Below are 16,969 nucleotides of genomic sequence, written 5' to 3' on the forward strand. Positions count from 1 at the left end.
ATGTGAAATTTCTTTTAATAACAGCAACAAATATGTCGAAGCGCAAGTGCGACCCCGAATATGTAAAGTATGGATTGACATATTTTGACGACCAAAAAAGACTTATAGCCTCAGTGTGTCATATGTAGTCAGGTGCTCTCACAAGAGAGCATGAAACCTTCTAAATTAAAACAATATTTAGAAACCAGCCAACATGTTTTATTAACAGTTCAGTTTAGTTCATGGTAACTGAACCTTTTCTTACCCTAACCACTGTTAACAGTATTTGTCGTTTTTACTTAGTAACATTTCTATAATTTAATACATTTTGTTAAATGACAGCACTAAAATATTGTATATTTGTAAGTCTAAGTGATTTTCTTATGATTTATCTGTCACTACTTTTGTATGATAACAAATAAATACAAATTAATAATAATTCCTAAAATTGTATTATAGTTCCTAAAAATTTGGGTCGCAGCCTGATGACCATGTAAAAATGTGAGTCCCATGGCCAAACCAGTTGAGAACCCCTGAATTAGATAAAACTAAATTATGAATGCACAATCCTACATTTTACCAGCTGTAAGTGTTTTTAAATAACAAATTAAAATCAAAGTTATGCTTATGAGCTTCACAGGAGCTCCACATATGCAATCATGTTAAAAACCATATAAAATAGATGTGAAACAAAAAATAAACTTCAGATTTTAAACATTTCCATGTGAAACCCATGTGATTACATTTTAGCAAATGTGGACACTTAAAAACATGACACAGAAAATCACATGGATTTTACACCAATTCTCACAATATTTTATTATTATACAGCTAATGTATAGAGCATGTTGTTTTTTGTAATGACTATTAAACCAGATAAATATTATAGCTTTGCCAGTCTATCGTAGTCTTTTTGTGTTTTCATTTCAGGCAATGAATAAATATGGAGTCAAGTACCCTGCAACAGTGAGAGCAGCACACCGCTACAAACTCAGTGGACCAGAAATTCTTTGTGAAATTAAGGAGAAAGTTCAGGTCACAACTTTAACACCAGATATGGAGCCATTTTCTGGGTTTCCATGGGGCTCTCAGTTACCTCCACGCCAAATAACCTCTGATGTCGGCCCGTTCAAAACCTGTGCAGTGGTGTCGTCTGCAGGATCTCTCAAAAACTCTGGATTAGGAAAGGAAATAGGTAATGCCTAAATTTTTGACACCATCTAGATTTATTTCCTTGATTTGATATACACTAAAAATAAAATAAGTCTGTTTGGTAGATAGTGTATATACTGTGTTCTGATTTAGCTTATATTCAAATCTGAATTTCTATTAATATTTTATTATAATAAAAATATGCTTTAAGTTTTCTCACTCTGTCTTTTTGTTTTGTTTTAAATAATGCTGTAATGCTGTTTTTTTTATTGATATGATCAGTTTAATCATATACATTTTTGGAGGAATAGTTCACACAAAAATGTTTATACGCTATTTACCTTCCCTCAAGTGGTTCCAAACCTTAATGAGTTTCTATTCTATCTTCTGTTAAAATAAATAAGATATTTTGAATAAAGCAGGTAATCATTGACTTCCATTGTAGGAAAAATAAAAACTATGGAAGTCAATGGCTACAGGTTTACAACCGTCAGATGTAGCTGTTTGGCTCTACCGTTCTTCGGTGGCTCATCCATGTATTAGATGACTCTATTACATACTGTACAATAAGTTAGCTGACCAAAGTAATTACGAGGAAAAGACTTTATTGAAGACAATGTATAGTACAGTTCCTCAGCATCGATGTTAACCCGTCGGTCTTTAAGGCCGTACTCACACTAGGTACAGTTGCCTCGAACCGGGCCAAAGCACGCTTGTCCCCCCCTCCCGTCTCCCCAGACGGCCCGCGCTCACACCACAAACGGGTTTGGCACGCTTACGTCATCGCTGCTGCGCTGTTCAGTGAGAAGCACTCTCTCACTCAGCAGCACAGTGGAGATTTCTCTAGTTATATCGTTTCAGTTGTTTGATATGCCGTCAAATATTTCGCCAAACAGTTCTTAGGGATGCGGGGACACGCAGTCAAATATTTCGCCGAACAGATCCGCCACTTTTGGCGCTCATAAACAATCATAAAGCTCTCGTGCTGCAGGAATGAAGAGGTCTGCTGAATGCGTGCAGCTGTCGTGCAGTGAGGGGTTTGCCTCTTTAAAGGGTCACGAAACACCAAAACACATTTTTTGAGCTGTTGACAGTCGTATATGTGTCCCACACTGCTAAAAACACTATTAGGACACCTATATTTCACTAAAAAGTGTAAATTGGTTGTTTTTGCGTTATTTCAAGCAAATTTGTACTTCCTGTTTGAAACGAATTTTTGAAGCTGCGTCACGGTCATGACATAATAGCGTGTATTCCAGCGTGCAGACTGGGCGTCTGTGCCAGAGTGAGTCTTATTACGTCTTACAGTGTGATACATTAATGCATGAGTAAGGCTTGGTTCAAACCAATCAGCGCGCTCTATTGTGGAACTTCATTAATATTCATTAGTGTCACCGTGTTTACGCCACAAAGACGCCACGTTGTGTTGGCAAAACAAGCGTGAAGTGTTGCGTTTATAGTTTGCTGCCGTTAAGTTTCGTTTTCATTTTCTCTCTGTGAGAGCTTATCTGGATCACGTGTGGATTACAGTGTACGCGATGCTCGACAACAATAACTTACGTAACTCAGGTAAAAATTGTTTACCTGAGAGCTGTTCTCATCTGCAAACGCTGAAATCTGAATTCGCTTGTAGTATTCTCTCCATATAGACGCGGCTCTAGTTGCTGGTGATTGTCCTGTCTCTACAGATTTGGTAAGTGAGCGACCAGTGCTCTTTGTTTATTCAGTTTGTTCGTATCGAATTAAGTTACTATTGCACTGAGTGCAGAAATGTAAGCACCGCATTTTGTGACCGGAATAACACACGCGGCTTTCTGACGCTACCTGCCGTGTGCATCTAAGTTTCCGGGAAATGCGGAGTTTTTTTCTCTCTCATTCGCCGTGCGGTATCAAACATTGCATGAAAAATACACGCTTGCAGCAGTTCCTTGAATCAAATATTTCGTTTGTCGCGAGAGGCATGAATGAATTCCCTGAATGAAAGAGCCAAACTGCAGTTAAAGTCCAACTTTTAATAATTTGGCAAATAATTCGACTACAGATGTCCATGTAAACACAGTCACATTGTCCGCTGTGGGTGTGTATTTTGACTCTGAAACTCGCGCGTGCACAAATAGACACTCCCACACCATCCCACTTTAGTTTCTCCGACACTCCCCCCTAGCTGGACACGCCCACTTTTCTGACTTTTTCCAAAGTGGAGGTGTGAAAACACCCTGCTGAAACGAGGGGGTTTCATGGCCCTTTAATAAACTACGGCAGTTTGCGTTCACTGAACAGTAAGAATTATTAATAAATCCATATGAAACAGTGCCTTAAAAGTCACATCTCGCTTTCAGTTTCGGGCTTTGGCGCGTTTTCCACTCACACACAAGCGTACAAAGCCCAAGTGAACCGGGCTCAGGCACACCTCTTCCAACCGGGCCAGGGCCGGCCAAGTGAACCGTGCTTGAGCCCGATTCAGCGCACTCAAACGATCCGGGAAACAGGCCTGGGCACGGTACGGATGGCATAGTGTGAGTAGGCCCTAAGTAACTTAACCCAAAGTACTGTCTGTGAGACACTACTTTATACTAACTTCAAACAAACCCTTGTTTATTTACAAAGCTCAGCAGGAACCTCTTATCAGATGTTTCAGCTGCTGTTAGGCTTATACCCATTGAAATTGTGAAAGGCTCACACTCATCATAAAAGGGTCATTTAGTTCAGGACTTCCCAAACGTTTTAGCCCGTGACCTCCAAAATAACAATGCCAGTGACTTGCGACCCTTATATTCCTCTGAGGTGCTTATAAACATGCAAATGTTGCACATACAATAATAGGCCTATATAAATTTAATTTGCATGTTGTTGTTTTTTTAAATGTAACTATTAACCCTTTTTATTTCCTCTGAGTTATGGTTAAAATATGGTAATACCAATAGTTTGATCAAATTTATTTAACTTTGGAAATTCACCAAATGACCCCCCACCCCCACCCCCACCCCATCAATTGATAATTCATAGTTTTGGGTGAACTATCCTTTTAGGTGTTTGTCACTATTCATTTATATACAATAGACAAAGCAATTTGCATTGAATTATCATGAAGAAATACCTGAATTTTGATACTCCATTAAAACATTGGAAATACTCCACCCCCACAATGTCTGCTATCTATTCTACAATCAAAATAATTCTGATTTTATACATGATGCAGTATTACTAATAAAGTTTCTGAATTGTAGATTCTCATGACGCAGTGATACGATTCAATGCCGCACCGACAGCTGGTTTTGAGACAGACGTGGGCTCCAAAACAACAGTGCGCCTTATTAATTCACAGGTAATTTCCTTCAACTAATGAAAAATGTAAACAGCATATGGTTACATGCTTATGAAATTCATTGCTTGTTTCCTGCATAGTTAATGGCATCTGAAGACCACCATTTCCTCTCCAGCTCTTTGTACAGTGCAGGGATTTTAGTGAGCTGGGATCCTAGCCCTTATTCTTCAGATCTATGGGAGGTAAGAATGGGCTTTGTGTACTTTCTAGCATTCTTCAAACACAAAAAAAGGCAAAAAACCCTGCTTTCTCACTGACTATTGCGTGTACCCGTAGTATGTACTTGTGCTGGTTGCACCATACAACCACTAAGCCACTCCTCGTTAGTATAGTGGTAAGTATCCCCGCCTGTCACGCGGGAGACCGGGGTTCGATTCCCCGACGGGGAGATGCTAATCTTTTTTTCTTGTTTTCCCAAGTATGCATCACTACATGGTGTTGGTATACAATACTTTAAACAAATTCTAATCAAAAACCTAATTGCAAACAGTTCTTTTAATTGTCTAAACAAGCTGTTTGTCTTTTCACATTAAATTACACAAGTAAAATGGGAAAATGAGAAAATGGCCAAAAATTGGAAAAATAATAAAAAATAATAAAAATAAATAAATAAATGTGTATGTATGTATGTGTGTGTGTATATGTGTGTGTGAATATATATATATATGTATGTATGTATGTATATATATATATATATATATATATATATATATATATATATATATATATAAAATATTTGTACAATATTTATATAATAACTGTAATACACATATTAATAGATCTGTTAAAATTATTAGTGTTGTCTAAAACATAATTAAAGTGAAATTCAAAGAAATATTTAAAATTGTGAATTGAGTTATTCTATTACATTGATAAAATTATACACATATATATCATAATTGTAATGTACAACAATGTCATTCAAAACTATTGTTAATATTTACAATATATAACTATATATAAAATGTATAGTAAGTATGTCTACAGCTATGCACAAGACAAATGTAAAACCTTTTAATACCTTTATAATACTATCTTTTATTTAATCATGATTTTGACATATTTCAAAATCATTTTCTTTTGAATTTAAGCTCAAACTGAATTTCTTTAACTTCACTCACAATGCATACATATTGAACCTAAAAAACAATCAAAATGTAAAATAAGAATTATTTTTTCACAATTCTGATTTATTATTGCAACATATATTAACAGTACTGCAAAACTCAATTAAATAAATAAATGTGTGTGTACATATGTGTGTGTGTGTGTGTGTGTGTGTGTGTATATGTATGTATGTATGTATGTGTGTGTGTGTGTGTGTGTGTGTGTGTGTGTGTGTGTGTGTGTGTGTGTGTGTGTGTGTGTATATATATATATATATATATATATATATATATATATATACAATCACAATTATTTTGGTCATAATTGTAATCACGATTATTCATTATTAATTCAAGATTAATCAGTTGAAGTCAAAATTATTAGCGCTCCTGACATTTTTAATTTTTAAATAAATATTTTCTAAATTATGTTTAACAAAGCAAGGAATTTTAACAATATTTCCTCTAATATTTTTTTCTTCTGGAGAAGGGCTTATTTGTTTTATTTTGGCTAGAATAAAAGCAGGTTTAAATATTTTGAAACCTATTTTAAGGTCAATACATTAGCCCCTTTAAGCAATATATTTTTGGGTTGTCTGCAGAAGAAACTACTGTTATACAATGAACTGCCTAATTACCCTAATTAAGCCTTTACACTTTGAATCTGAATGCTTGTATTTTGAAAAATATCTAGTAAAATATTATGTACTGCCATCATAAAACTATTAAGTTCAGAAAAAAAGTAGAAAAATCTTCTTTCCAATAAACAGAAATTGGGGGGAAAAGGGTTGCTAATATTCAGGAGGGCTAATAATTTTGACTTTAACTGCATATATGCAGTTATTTTCCACGCTGCCAAGGAAAAAAAAATAAATACAATACAATAAAAATATGAAACAAACCGTGCTTTAAGCATCTTCACTGTAAGAAAAACACTAGTCCTTTAGTCATGAGCAGTGAGTGATTTTCTCCTTTTGTTGTTTAATTAATGACAAAAACAGGCGGCAGCAGAAATATTGCGCTGTCACTTTAATGGTTTCGCTTTCACATGTCTTATGATTCTCAACTTGTTTGTTTATAACACTATTGAGGGTTAATATGAATAATCACTAAACAACGAGTTTTGATACCTATTTGACCATTAAAGCGCTCACGTTAAGATGACTTTAGATGTGTGCACTCTGCTCGTCTCAGTGTGCAAATGAGACCGAATGCTGACCGCATGCTTCTGACTGTGTGCACGCTGCACACATGCACAGAAGCATGCGGTCTTTCACGCTTTTAAGAGCAACAAATGAGTACAACTGGAAAGGGGGTGGTATATGATGCAATAATAGTTTATCTCGATTAATGATTTTTAATAATCGTTAGAAGCCAAAATGTTCAATTAATTGTACAGCCCTAATTTATATATATATATATATATAAACACACAATACCGGTCAAAAGTTTGGGGTCAGTAAGATTTTTAAATGTTTTAAAATAAGGTTGTCCTGCTCACCATAGCTGCATTTATTTAATCAAAAATACAGTATAAATTGTAAAATTGTGAAATGTTATTGCACCATAAAATATTTGTTCAAAATAAGTTTATAATTTAATTTAATCATTTATTCCAGTGATTTTAAAGACAAATTTTCAGCTTAATTACTAAAGTCTTCAGAGTCACAGGATCTTTCAGAAATCACTCTAATATTAATCATTGTTATTATTTTTATTATTAATATTATAATTATTAATGATAATAGTAACAAAAGCAATAATGACTGGACTAATACATTTATTTGAAAATACATATAATAAGTAATAAATAAATATTTAATAAGTATTTAACAATTTTTGCGCATTTAATAAATGCTGCCTTGATGAACAGAAACATTTTATTAAAAAAAAAGATGGAAAAAAACTATTTATATATATTATATATATATATATATAATTTATATATATTTAAAAATTCTTTTCTTGTCTTTCAGTGGTTCAACAAGACAGATTACCCCATATTTAAACAGTATCAGCGATATCGCCGCTTGCACCCTCAGCAGCCATTTTACATTGTACATCCGCGAATGGAATGGCAGCTGTGGCAGAGAATACAAGACAACATGGGTGAAGCCATCCAAAAAAATCCACCCTCATCAGGCCTGCTGGGTAAGTTACACTGAGTATTTACATAAAACAGGGAAAGTTGATCATAAATATTAGGGCTTTTGGGCTTTTCATTATTATAAAAAAAGTCAGTGTAAACCAAACTTCTCATTTGTAAGTGTTTAATTTTTCCCTCTTTTCATACTCGCATGCAGGAGTTTCCTTTTGTATAAATCTCTACTTCAGCACCACTTACACAGACCAAACTTTTTCTCATGTATTCTGACATTGTTGTTTTTTTACATAGAATTATGTCCATACTGTACATAATTTGCCTGATTATATGCTGGAACATGCTATTAAACAAAAATAAATGAAAGTTCACAGTATTTCTGAAGTAGGCAGTGACAAAAAAACCTACAAAAACTAACCCAATTTCTAACGTAATCAAACAATTGGGTAATTACATCAATAACTAAGGCAACACACTGCAGGTGAGTACTGTAAAAGCCAATTAAAGAATCCACAATAATTCTCCTTTATCTCCATAGGCACAGTTTTAATGATGTCCCTGTGTGAAGTGGTACACGTGTACGAGTTCCTGCCATCGCGGCGAAAAACCGAGCTGTGCCACTACTACCAGCGCTTCAGTGATGCTGCCTGCACACTCGGAGCCTACCACCCATTACTCTATGAGAAAAACCTGGTCAAGAGGATGAACCAAGGCTCCGACCGAGATATCTACACACTTGGCAGGGTCACTCTTCCTGGGTTCGCCACATTTAACTGCACTTCCAGCACTCATTCAAAAACGTAATCTGAGAGTGAACTGTTTTGCTCGGTACACTCTCAGAATGTAACAATACAGCGCATGATTAACAAGTATTCATTCTGATCTCTGAGGGAGATCAGGAGTCGGCTTTACGGGTGGAGAACGAAAAACTAACACACTAAAAACGAAGGGTTGTTTATGGAGATTCTTAACTCACACGGACACAAAATAACAGTAGAAGTTCTGTGTAGTTGTAAACTACCAACCATTATTTCCTAGCTTGCCCCATAGTGGAAAATGCAAACTGTTTGCTGTTAATTAACAGAAAAGATCTCAGTATCACATATTTGCCTCTCAATGACATTCAGACACTGCCTAATGTGACATATATACAGGATAGTTAAGCCAAACAAGAAAATTTGTTGGAAATCGAATCATCCTCAGACTATCCTAGATGATGGTGACTTTTTTGTCAAACATTAAAGATGTTTTTGTGCTGAACCAGAGTTTCTTTTTTTGTGCCTAACCAATGTTCCTTGGTTTTTCATAAAATGACAGTTTTATTCTAGGTAAAATTGTTATATTAAATATGATGTTTTCAAACAATGTTCAGTTTCTTGCACAGACCAAATGATCCTTATCATTAGATCCTCAGTGTATTATGGGTTTTGCTTGTGGCCATTGACTGCATTTTATGAATCTCCAAGGACCAGAGTATCAACTAAAAATCAATTTAATGATCTAAAGAAGGAAACGTCACCTACATCTTGGATAACAAAAGGTTGAGTAAATTAACAGCACATTTTCATTTTCAGTGCACTACAAATTCAAGCACTAATCTAAAAAAATAACAAAAAACAAAAAATGATTAATTTCTGGGCCCGTACTCACAATAAGACTTATTGCTAAAAATAAAGTATATCTTTATAATGATGGACATGGACTAAATTTGGAACTCTAAAATGTAAGTATTAAAATATTTCACAAAGCATTTTAGCACTAAAACTAGTCCTTTATCGGTTAAGTATTAGGAGTAGTGAAAAAGTCTCTCAAGTCATGAAGAACAAACCACAAACTATCCTAAGATGTCTCAAAGTGAACGTTTTAGGGACATTTGACCATTAAAAATGTAAAAAAGTTATCACCTTTATCAGCGTTATTATGACTGTTGCTAGGATACAATCACTTCACCAACAAATACAAACATTGATTTTAGTTTTTAAGCAAAGCTCACTCCCATTTACATGCAATTTCCATTATTCATATTTTTTCTTAAGAATTTGTATTTATTATTTTTTTTACCACAATTATTTAAATGTCCAAATAAGTCACTGTGTGCAAGAGTGCTACTGGTCACCGTTTAAATTTTTTAACATCTAATGCATAACATCACTGTATTTGCATTAGAAATGTGACAGTGACGCCATCTTATCCATGTTTGCCTGTGCTGCAGTCATGTTCTACATATTGACTCTGGATGAGGGTAAAGAGTGGGAACTGCTCAATGATTTGAATGGAAGGAAAATTTCAGAATCTCAGATATCATACATAAAGGAAAATATTTCCATCTCCAAATTAGTCCACAAGGGTTTTATATTTGTGCACCTATAACACTGGAGATGAGGGTGGCAAGAGTTATACTAACTTTTGTACAAGTATCAAAATAACATAACATCATAATAATAGAATAATATAACATAACAAAATGAAATAATATCAGTTTCAGAGTCCACAAAAGCACAGTCAAAAAGTAGGTAAATTTGTCCTGTAAAATCATGAGTCCTGTGAAACATGAGTTAGAACATGGGCCGATCAAATCTCACGCCTCTTTTGAATGGTTTACTAATAGCAGCGAGCATTTTGCGCATTGCTTTTGCGCCCTGCGCGCCTCTCGTTTTTGCCTTTGCGCGCCATGCGCTCTCATCTGAAATCAACTCAGAGCGGAAAAAGCATGTTATATCACTCGTGTCTTTTTCATTCTCCAATCAAATGAAAGCAGAGGCTGGTTTTCCATTGAGGAGCCTGCAGTGTTTATGTAGTCAAGAAAACAAGGGAGAGTTTTGAAGATGGAGAAGAAATCCAGAGCTGTATGACTTCACAAATCTTGAATATCACAATATTATTAGACATTAAAGTTATTTTAATAACAACAGCAACACTCTTGCTAAATACCCAGCTGACTCAGTCGTTGCCTTGTGACATAAAAAAGCGCACCTTGCGTTTTTTTAGACGTAAATGCACATTCAATGTGATCGGCCCCTCGGGCTGCATTTACACTCTAGCTTGATGGTCAATCCTAATTTTGTGACTGAATCTTTTTTTTTTTTTTGATGACCAGCTTACATCATCTTTTAAAGTGGTTTGTATCCGATTGTCTGCATTTACACGGCAATGGCAAAGATGAAATGACTTGGGGGGGAAAAAAAGAGCGGGCACTGACTGACAGCTGATATCAAAAAGCACTCTTTTTTTCCATTCCTGTATTTAATGTTTGCAAGGTTTAATTTCTTAAATTCTTTTAGACAAGTTATTTCACTAGAGTTTATGACAGAAACTATCTCATTTGGCCATCTTCTAAGGCCTTTTTAAACCAGTAGTCATCTTAATCTTAATGACTTTGGCGTGATTTTCGCGCATGATGTATGCAACAGTTTTATATTAGTTTATATGTTGATCTCGCTCTCTCTCTTTTAGCTTTTTTAGTCCTTGTGTATGAGATTTAAGGTTTGGGACTCTGCTGAAGTCTGTTCTAAAATGAAAGCCAAGACTTGACGTTATTTGCTACAGTACAATAATGTAATTCGTCTATATTAAAGCCCCCTATACAATTTGCTGCAATTATGAGCTTGATTGCATTATTTAAATGAGGTGAAGCTTAATTGCATTATGGCCAAAATCTCAATATAATCACACGACTAGTATCATCCATTATTACTTTATTAATTAAAAAGCTGTTTATATGCATGTCCGCTAACTGTTTACAAGAAGCACACAAAGATGCTGACAAATAGTTGGAACATATACTTGTCTTAATTAACATTATTAAAGAAAACATTTTTATTTTGAACGCGGCACCATTTTTTTTTTTTGAACCAACATTTGAATATGGCTACCTTACCTTGGCCTCTACAATATTTCTATGACTAAATCTCTGATAGAGAACCGTCCCCTGTCAGCCAATCATTGTGTAAATAGTTAATGATCATGTTGGCATCTATAGAAACGAGATCAACCCAACCCTTCCTCTTAGCTTACATTCCTCATTAAAAGCTTTGCGAACAGGTTTTAGGCTAAAACTCTGAGCTAAAATCTTTTACTGCAATTTAGGAGAACACTTGGAGGTAAGATTAAACGTCTTGTGAATACGGGCCCTGCCATTTTGCAGCCACTCATCCACAATTTCACAAAAAAGTCCAGATTATCAGAGAAAATAAAGCTCTTTGTTGGAAAGTAGCCAAGATTCTGTCCATTAAAGTGTAGCACGCAAAGCTCTATGTCCAAAGCCAGCCTGCTGCTTCCCTAACGTGCAGGTTGTTTTTCGATTTATGCAACTGCAATCCTAACACATTCATGCAAACTGTAAAGTGATCTTGCCAACACACATGCCATTAGCAAAGTAATGCTTTAAAGCGACATATTTTTTGAAAGATGGAGATCTGTATGCATTCAGTATTTACACTGTGACACCTTTCCTCTTATAGCACTCTGTTACACTTGTAGGGCCGTGGAGAATGTCCTTGCATGCTTTACTGAAATTGCACTATCATACCTTTGGTAAACTTGTATTTAGTTGTATTTAATAACTATTGTTAGAAGGAAAAGACATACAGTGCATGATTTAATGTTTTAAAATTCAACTTAAAACACAGGAACAAGATATATTTAGGCGTTTTTTGGGGAAAAGGAGCATTTATTTATGGCTGTATTATTGATTTGGTGTGTTTTTACAGGATATGTCAATGTGTCTCTTCCATATTCAAACACTTAGATTACCGTGTGTAAATATAAATCCTGCTCCTAGCGATACAAGTTATTCTAAACCCTTAAGTGTGTGGGGCAGGCCACTAACATTCATACATTATCCATTTAGAAACATTTAAATTTTCTAGCATACAAGCTTTATTTTTTGCCTCAATTAACATGAAACTGACATGATTTGTTTTCCGACTTTACTAAAGCAACTTTTGGTCAATGCTGATAATGTTTACTTTACATTAGAATGATGAACTGAACTGCTGAAATGTGAAATTATGCTTTTTTTAAAACTGCTTTTACTTTATTTTTTTTAGGGCAGAACATAATCTTTATATGTGATTTGTAGCATAAAGCAAATTCTAATAACAAAATGTTTAAAAATGAAATGAAAAAGCTATAAGCATAGAATGTATTTTACATTTACGATTACAAATAATTGCTAATTTATAAAAACAATGCTCTTTTCTGCAAAACAAGTCAAATGAGTCGTAAATGAGCGTTGTTATGGTGTTGCAAAGTTTTAAAAATATATATTAAATCGATCAAAGTAATCTGGGCTATGCACATGCAAACTGTCAAATGTAAATATGTTTTATTTTTTTATGTCTATTCCATATTTCTCAAATACCATGACAAATTCGTTTTTATTTCCCAAGATTTTTCCCTTTAAGAATTCTGTCAGCATTAAAAGAATAAAATTTTTTTTTGTTAAAATGCCAAAGTTGTCGTACAAACACAATGGAATTGAGGGATTTACTAGACTGCAATAAAGGTTGTAAAATGAAACAAGGCTGGACAAAACCATTGTATGTTCTGAACAATGGATAGTATATGTCTTTTAATTACAGCAAAATGAAAATGGGCAATGTACAGATATTCAGAAATCCTTGTTTATAGCGATAAGTGAACTGCAGCTTTCAGCTTAATTGCTTGTTAAGCGTGTTGTCACGCGAATTGGCTTCCAGGTCCAAGCGCTATATTAAATAGTATTGGGAGACTTAACAAATGGTAATATTAAACGTGTACAAAACGATGTAATATTTTTGAAAATCTCAATCACATTATATATATATATATATATATATATATATATATATATATATATATATATATATATATATATATATATATATATATATATATATATATATGGGGACGGATTTCGGGGCCCTAAGCAGGTATGGGGCCCAAGTATAATACATTTTAAGTGAAACTTTTATGTTCTTAATGTAAAAATTAAATACACTAAATTCACAAATAATAAAACAAGTTACAACTATGTATACAGTTAATAAGCCATATTTGTGATTAGATTTTAATATTTGTATGTGCAGTATGTAAGGAACATTCCACTGTTCATTGCCCCCCCCCCCCCCCCCCCCCCCCCCGGATTTGAAAAGTATTCAATCATTCATTTTCTTTTCGGCGTAGTCCCTTTATTAATATGGTGTCACCACAGCGGAATGAACCGCCTTAAAAAGAAGTAATGACATTAAAATCTTAATGGTTACAGACAAATTTTGATTAATTTAGACAATTCTTGGCATTGGTCTAGGCCCCCCTTATTTTCTATGGCTGTAAGCGGCTGCTTACCTCGCTTATTGGTTAAGTCTACCCCTGTATATAAAACCATGCCTAATATCCGATGGACAGAAAATGATTAATCTTTTATAAATTGTTAAAATATTGATGTTTCAGTTCATGTTGTGTACACCATGCTTATAAAAATGCACTTTAATGTGTGATATGACAAAACATTTGTCATGAAATGATTTTTTTCTCAATATTAGCGGCCTAGACCAGGAAACAGTAGCTTATACATCATGACTTAGCAAGCGGATTACTTATGCTAGTGTATTTGTTAAAACTTTCACTGAAATGCTCTCAACATGCCAACCTTGACATTATTGGTTCACAATCACAAATGTTCTTCCTGTGTATAAATAATGTGCCACCATAATTTTGTCAGTGCTATTGTTTCAATTGATATGCTCTATGCAGTAATGTACAGAAATCAAAAGTCTAGAATGTAATGTGGAATACCCCTATGCTTTCATTACATTAACTAAATGACAATAAATCCTGACTGAATTTCAAGCATATAGACTCAACATGTACATAGTCCTAAATTCCATAACGTGGATCCTGCCAAACTTACCCAAATAACCCTGTTTGTCTTTATCAACACTAATAAAACAACTACTGCTTACACTGCTAAATTGTCACTTTCTTTAATATGATGAACATGACCAAATATGAGTAAAAGAGACATTTAAAAAGGAAATGTATGGATTTTATAGGCAGAAAAAAAAAATTTGGTCTCCCCGTCGGGGAATCGAACCCCGGTCTCCCGCGTGACAGGCGGGGATACTTACCACTATACTAACGAGGAGCTCCATGTTGTTCACTGCCATACTACACCTCAAGTACATAGTAACACTGTGATAAGCGTTCATTTTTTGAAACCACAAGAAAAGTGCTCTGCTCTTTCATATTATTACCTAATATGTATTAGCATAGTTAATCTTACCAACCTGGAACTCTGATAAGAACTTGGAAGACTTGATAAACTGCAATGAAGGTTGTAAAACGAAGCAAGACTGGACATAACCATTGTATTATCTGAACAATGGATAGTGTATGTCCTTTAGTTACAGCAGAATGAAAATAGGCAATTTTCCACACTGCATGTAGATACCTATCTTAATCAAGCTGTTTGTTTGATTTAGAAACTCAGGCGAGTGGTCCACCAGTGGTCATTAAGGGAACTGCAGCCTTACCACTACTACACTAAAAAGGAGCTCCATGATAAGCATTGGTACACTAAACCTCAAATACATAGTAATAACAATATAATAAGCATCGTTTTTATTAAACAGAAGAAATGATATATTCTTCCATGTTATTACTTGTATGTTTTAGCATAATTAATCTTACCAACCTGGAACTCTAAAAAAGGCAGGTTTGTCCATCTGCAGTGTTCCAGTGCTCAGAAGTTCACTGTGTGAATGAAAGAATAACAACTCAGTTCTTTTTGGAACAGACATTAGGTTTATAATTAATGAACATTCAATAAATATGAATTATGTTTCATTACTTCTTTGCTGTTTTATTACTTTTTGTTTAGTATGTTTCCATTTTTGTGTTTCCACTTAATATTGTTTTAATTTGTGCAAATCTCTAGAAGAACCCAGTGTTCATGTTAATTATTCAGATCTTAAAACTTAATGACACTGAGTTTTAAAATGTGTACTGAATCCCTTTTCTGTTACTTGTTTACCAGCAAGGATAAAAGTTCACATACATTATTACTTGAATTACTCTTTAAATCTTTCAAAAAGTAAAATATATTGATTTTAAAGGGGGGAAATGTGTTGTTTTTAACCCAGACATTTAAAAAGAACTTATTTTGGAGCAGTAATCACAATACCGTGATACCTTGAAAGGTTATCATTCCTTCAGAATCATATACTGGCTCATGCCTAATCCTAATATCCATTATAAGCTTTCATAACTTTTGTGTCAACTTAAACCTAAGTCTAATAAAGTTAAATAATCAATTATAGTTATTACAAAGACATTACGGTATTATTTTATTGACATTTTAATACTACATTAACAAACACAAATATTAAAAGTTAACAAATATTCAGCGCACAGGGTATATGTAGTATGCAGATGTAGTATGTAGTATGCAGAAGGACTTTTAATTTTTCATCTCATTTTACGCTTGAGCAACTAAATGAATGCTAAAGTATATTTAACTGATTGTATTTTAATTACAATACAACATCGATGCTGTAAAATGAACCGTATAAATGAAAAAAAGTCACATTAACCGTTTACCGGAAGTTTATCAGTATGGGAAGAAACACTAGCTCTGCATATACCCTATTGTAGTAACTGTGAAAATAAAAATCAGAGCTAAACTTGAACATACTATTTTAAGCAATGATTAAATTAGATTTATTCCCAATTTATTTTTTCCAGTACTGAATTGCAGCTGGATGGGCATGCACTGTGTAAAACATATGCTAGATAAGTTATTGGTTCATTCTGCTGTGGTGACCCTTGATAAATAAAGTAACTAAGCTGAAGGAAAACGGATAAATGAATATGAACCCATACTATACAAATTGCATGTTAAAATTATGATGGTACAATTCAAAAACATTTGCATCTCCCCGTCGGGGAATCGAACCCCGGTCTCCCGCGTGACAGGCGGGGATACTTACCACTATACTAACGAGGAGTGGCTTAGTTTGCTTTCGTCAAAGGGAGTACAAGTACATACTACATGCCTGGGAAAACAATGTATTTTAATGTACGTTTCCTCCATGTACAAATATAACACTTGTAATAACCCTTTTTTTACACTGTGCAAACACCTGGAGAGAAAGCAGATGACTTCTCAAGTCATTTCCTGTAACGTTACAATAAAAACATTATTTCAATGAGCTGTGTTTGAATGCTTATCATTTTAGTCTTTTCTCAGTTATTCTATCTTTTCTAGTTTTTGCTCTGGAAAAAAAATAAAAAGGTTAACTGCATTACAGCAACATCAGTGTGAGT

The 16,969-nt window shown here is 34.3% G+C and overlaps 1 protein-coding gene and 3 non-coding genes across 6 annotated transcripts in view; 2 read left to right on the forward strand and 2 right to left on the reverse strand.

Annotated features, from left to right (window-relative positions):
- Window positions 1-10,965, forward strand: part of st6gal1 (ST6 beta-galactosamide alpha-2,6-sialyltranferase 1) — a 35,626-nt gene extending 24,661 nt beyond the window's left edge. For 2 of the 3 annotated variants that reach the window (XM_087299591.1, XM_087299590.1), the window contains exons 4-8: window positions 910-1,174; window positions 4,359-4,456; window positions 4,537-4,638; window positions 7,539-7,713; window positions 8,202-10,965. In XM_087299591.1, the coding sequence (XP_087155717.1) occupies window positions 910-1,174; window positions 4,359-4,456; window positions 4,537-4,638; window positions 7,539-7,713; window positions 8,202-8,467 (906 nt within the window). In that variant the 3' untranslated portion in view covers window positions 8,468-10,965. 3 annotated transcript variants of the gene reach the window in all.
- trnad-guc (transfer RNA aspartic acid (anticodon GUC)) lies at window positions 4,774-4,845 on the forward strand. The gene has a single exon. It is a non-coding gene; the product is annotated as a tRNA-Asp (tRNA).
- Window positions 10,966-14,717: 3,752 nt separating the features above from the next.
- trnad-guc (transfer RNA aspartic acid (anticodon GUC)) lies at window positions 14,718-14,789 on the reverse strand. Its single transcript has one exon. It is a non-coding gene; the product is annotated as a tRNA-Asp (tRNA).
- A 1,788-nt stretch (window positions 14,790-16,577) lies between these two features.
- trnad-guc (transfer RNA aspartic acid (anticodon GUC)) lies at window positions 16,578-16,649 on the reverse strand. The gene has a single exon. It is a non-coding gene; the product is annotated as a tRNA-Asp (tRNA).
- Window positions 16,650-16,969: the final 320 nt, after the last annotated feature.

This window comes from Danio rerio, chromosome 21 (genome assembly GCF_052040795.2).
Source record: "Danio rerio strain M-AB ecotype USA chromosome 21, GRCz13ab, whole genome shotgun sequence".
NCBI lineage: Eukaryota > Metazoa > Chordata > Actinopteri > Cypriniformes > Danionidae > Danio > Danio rerio.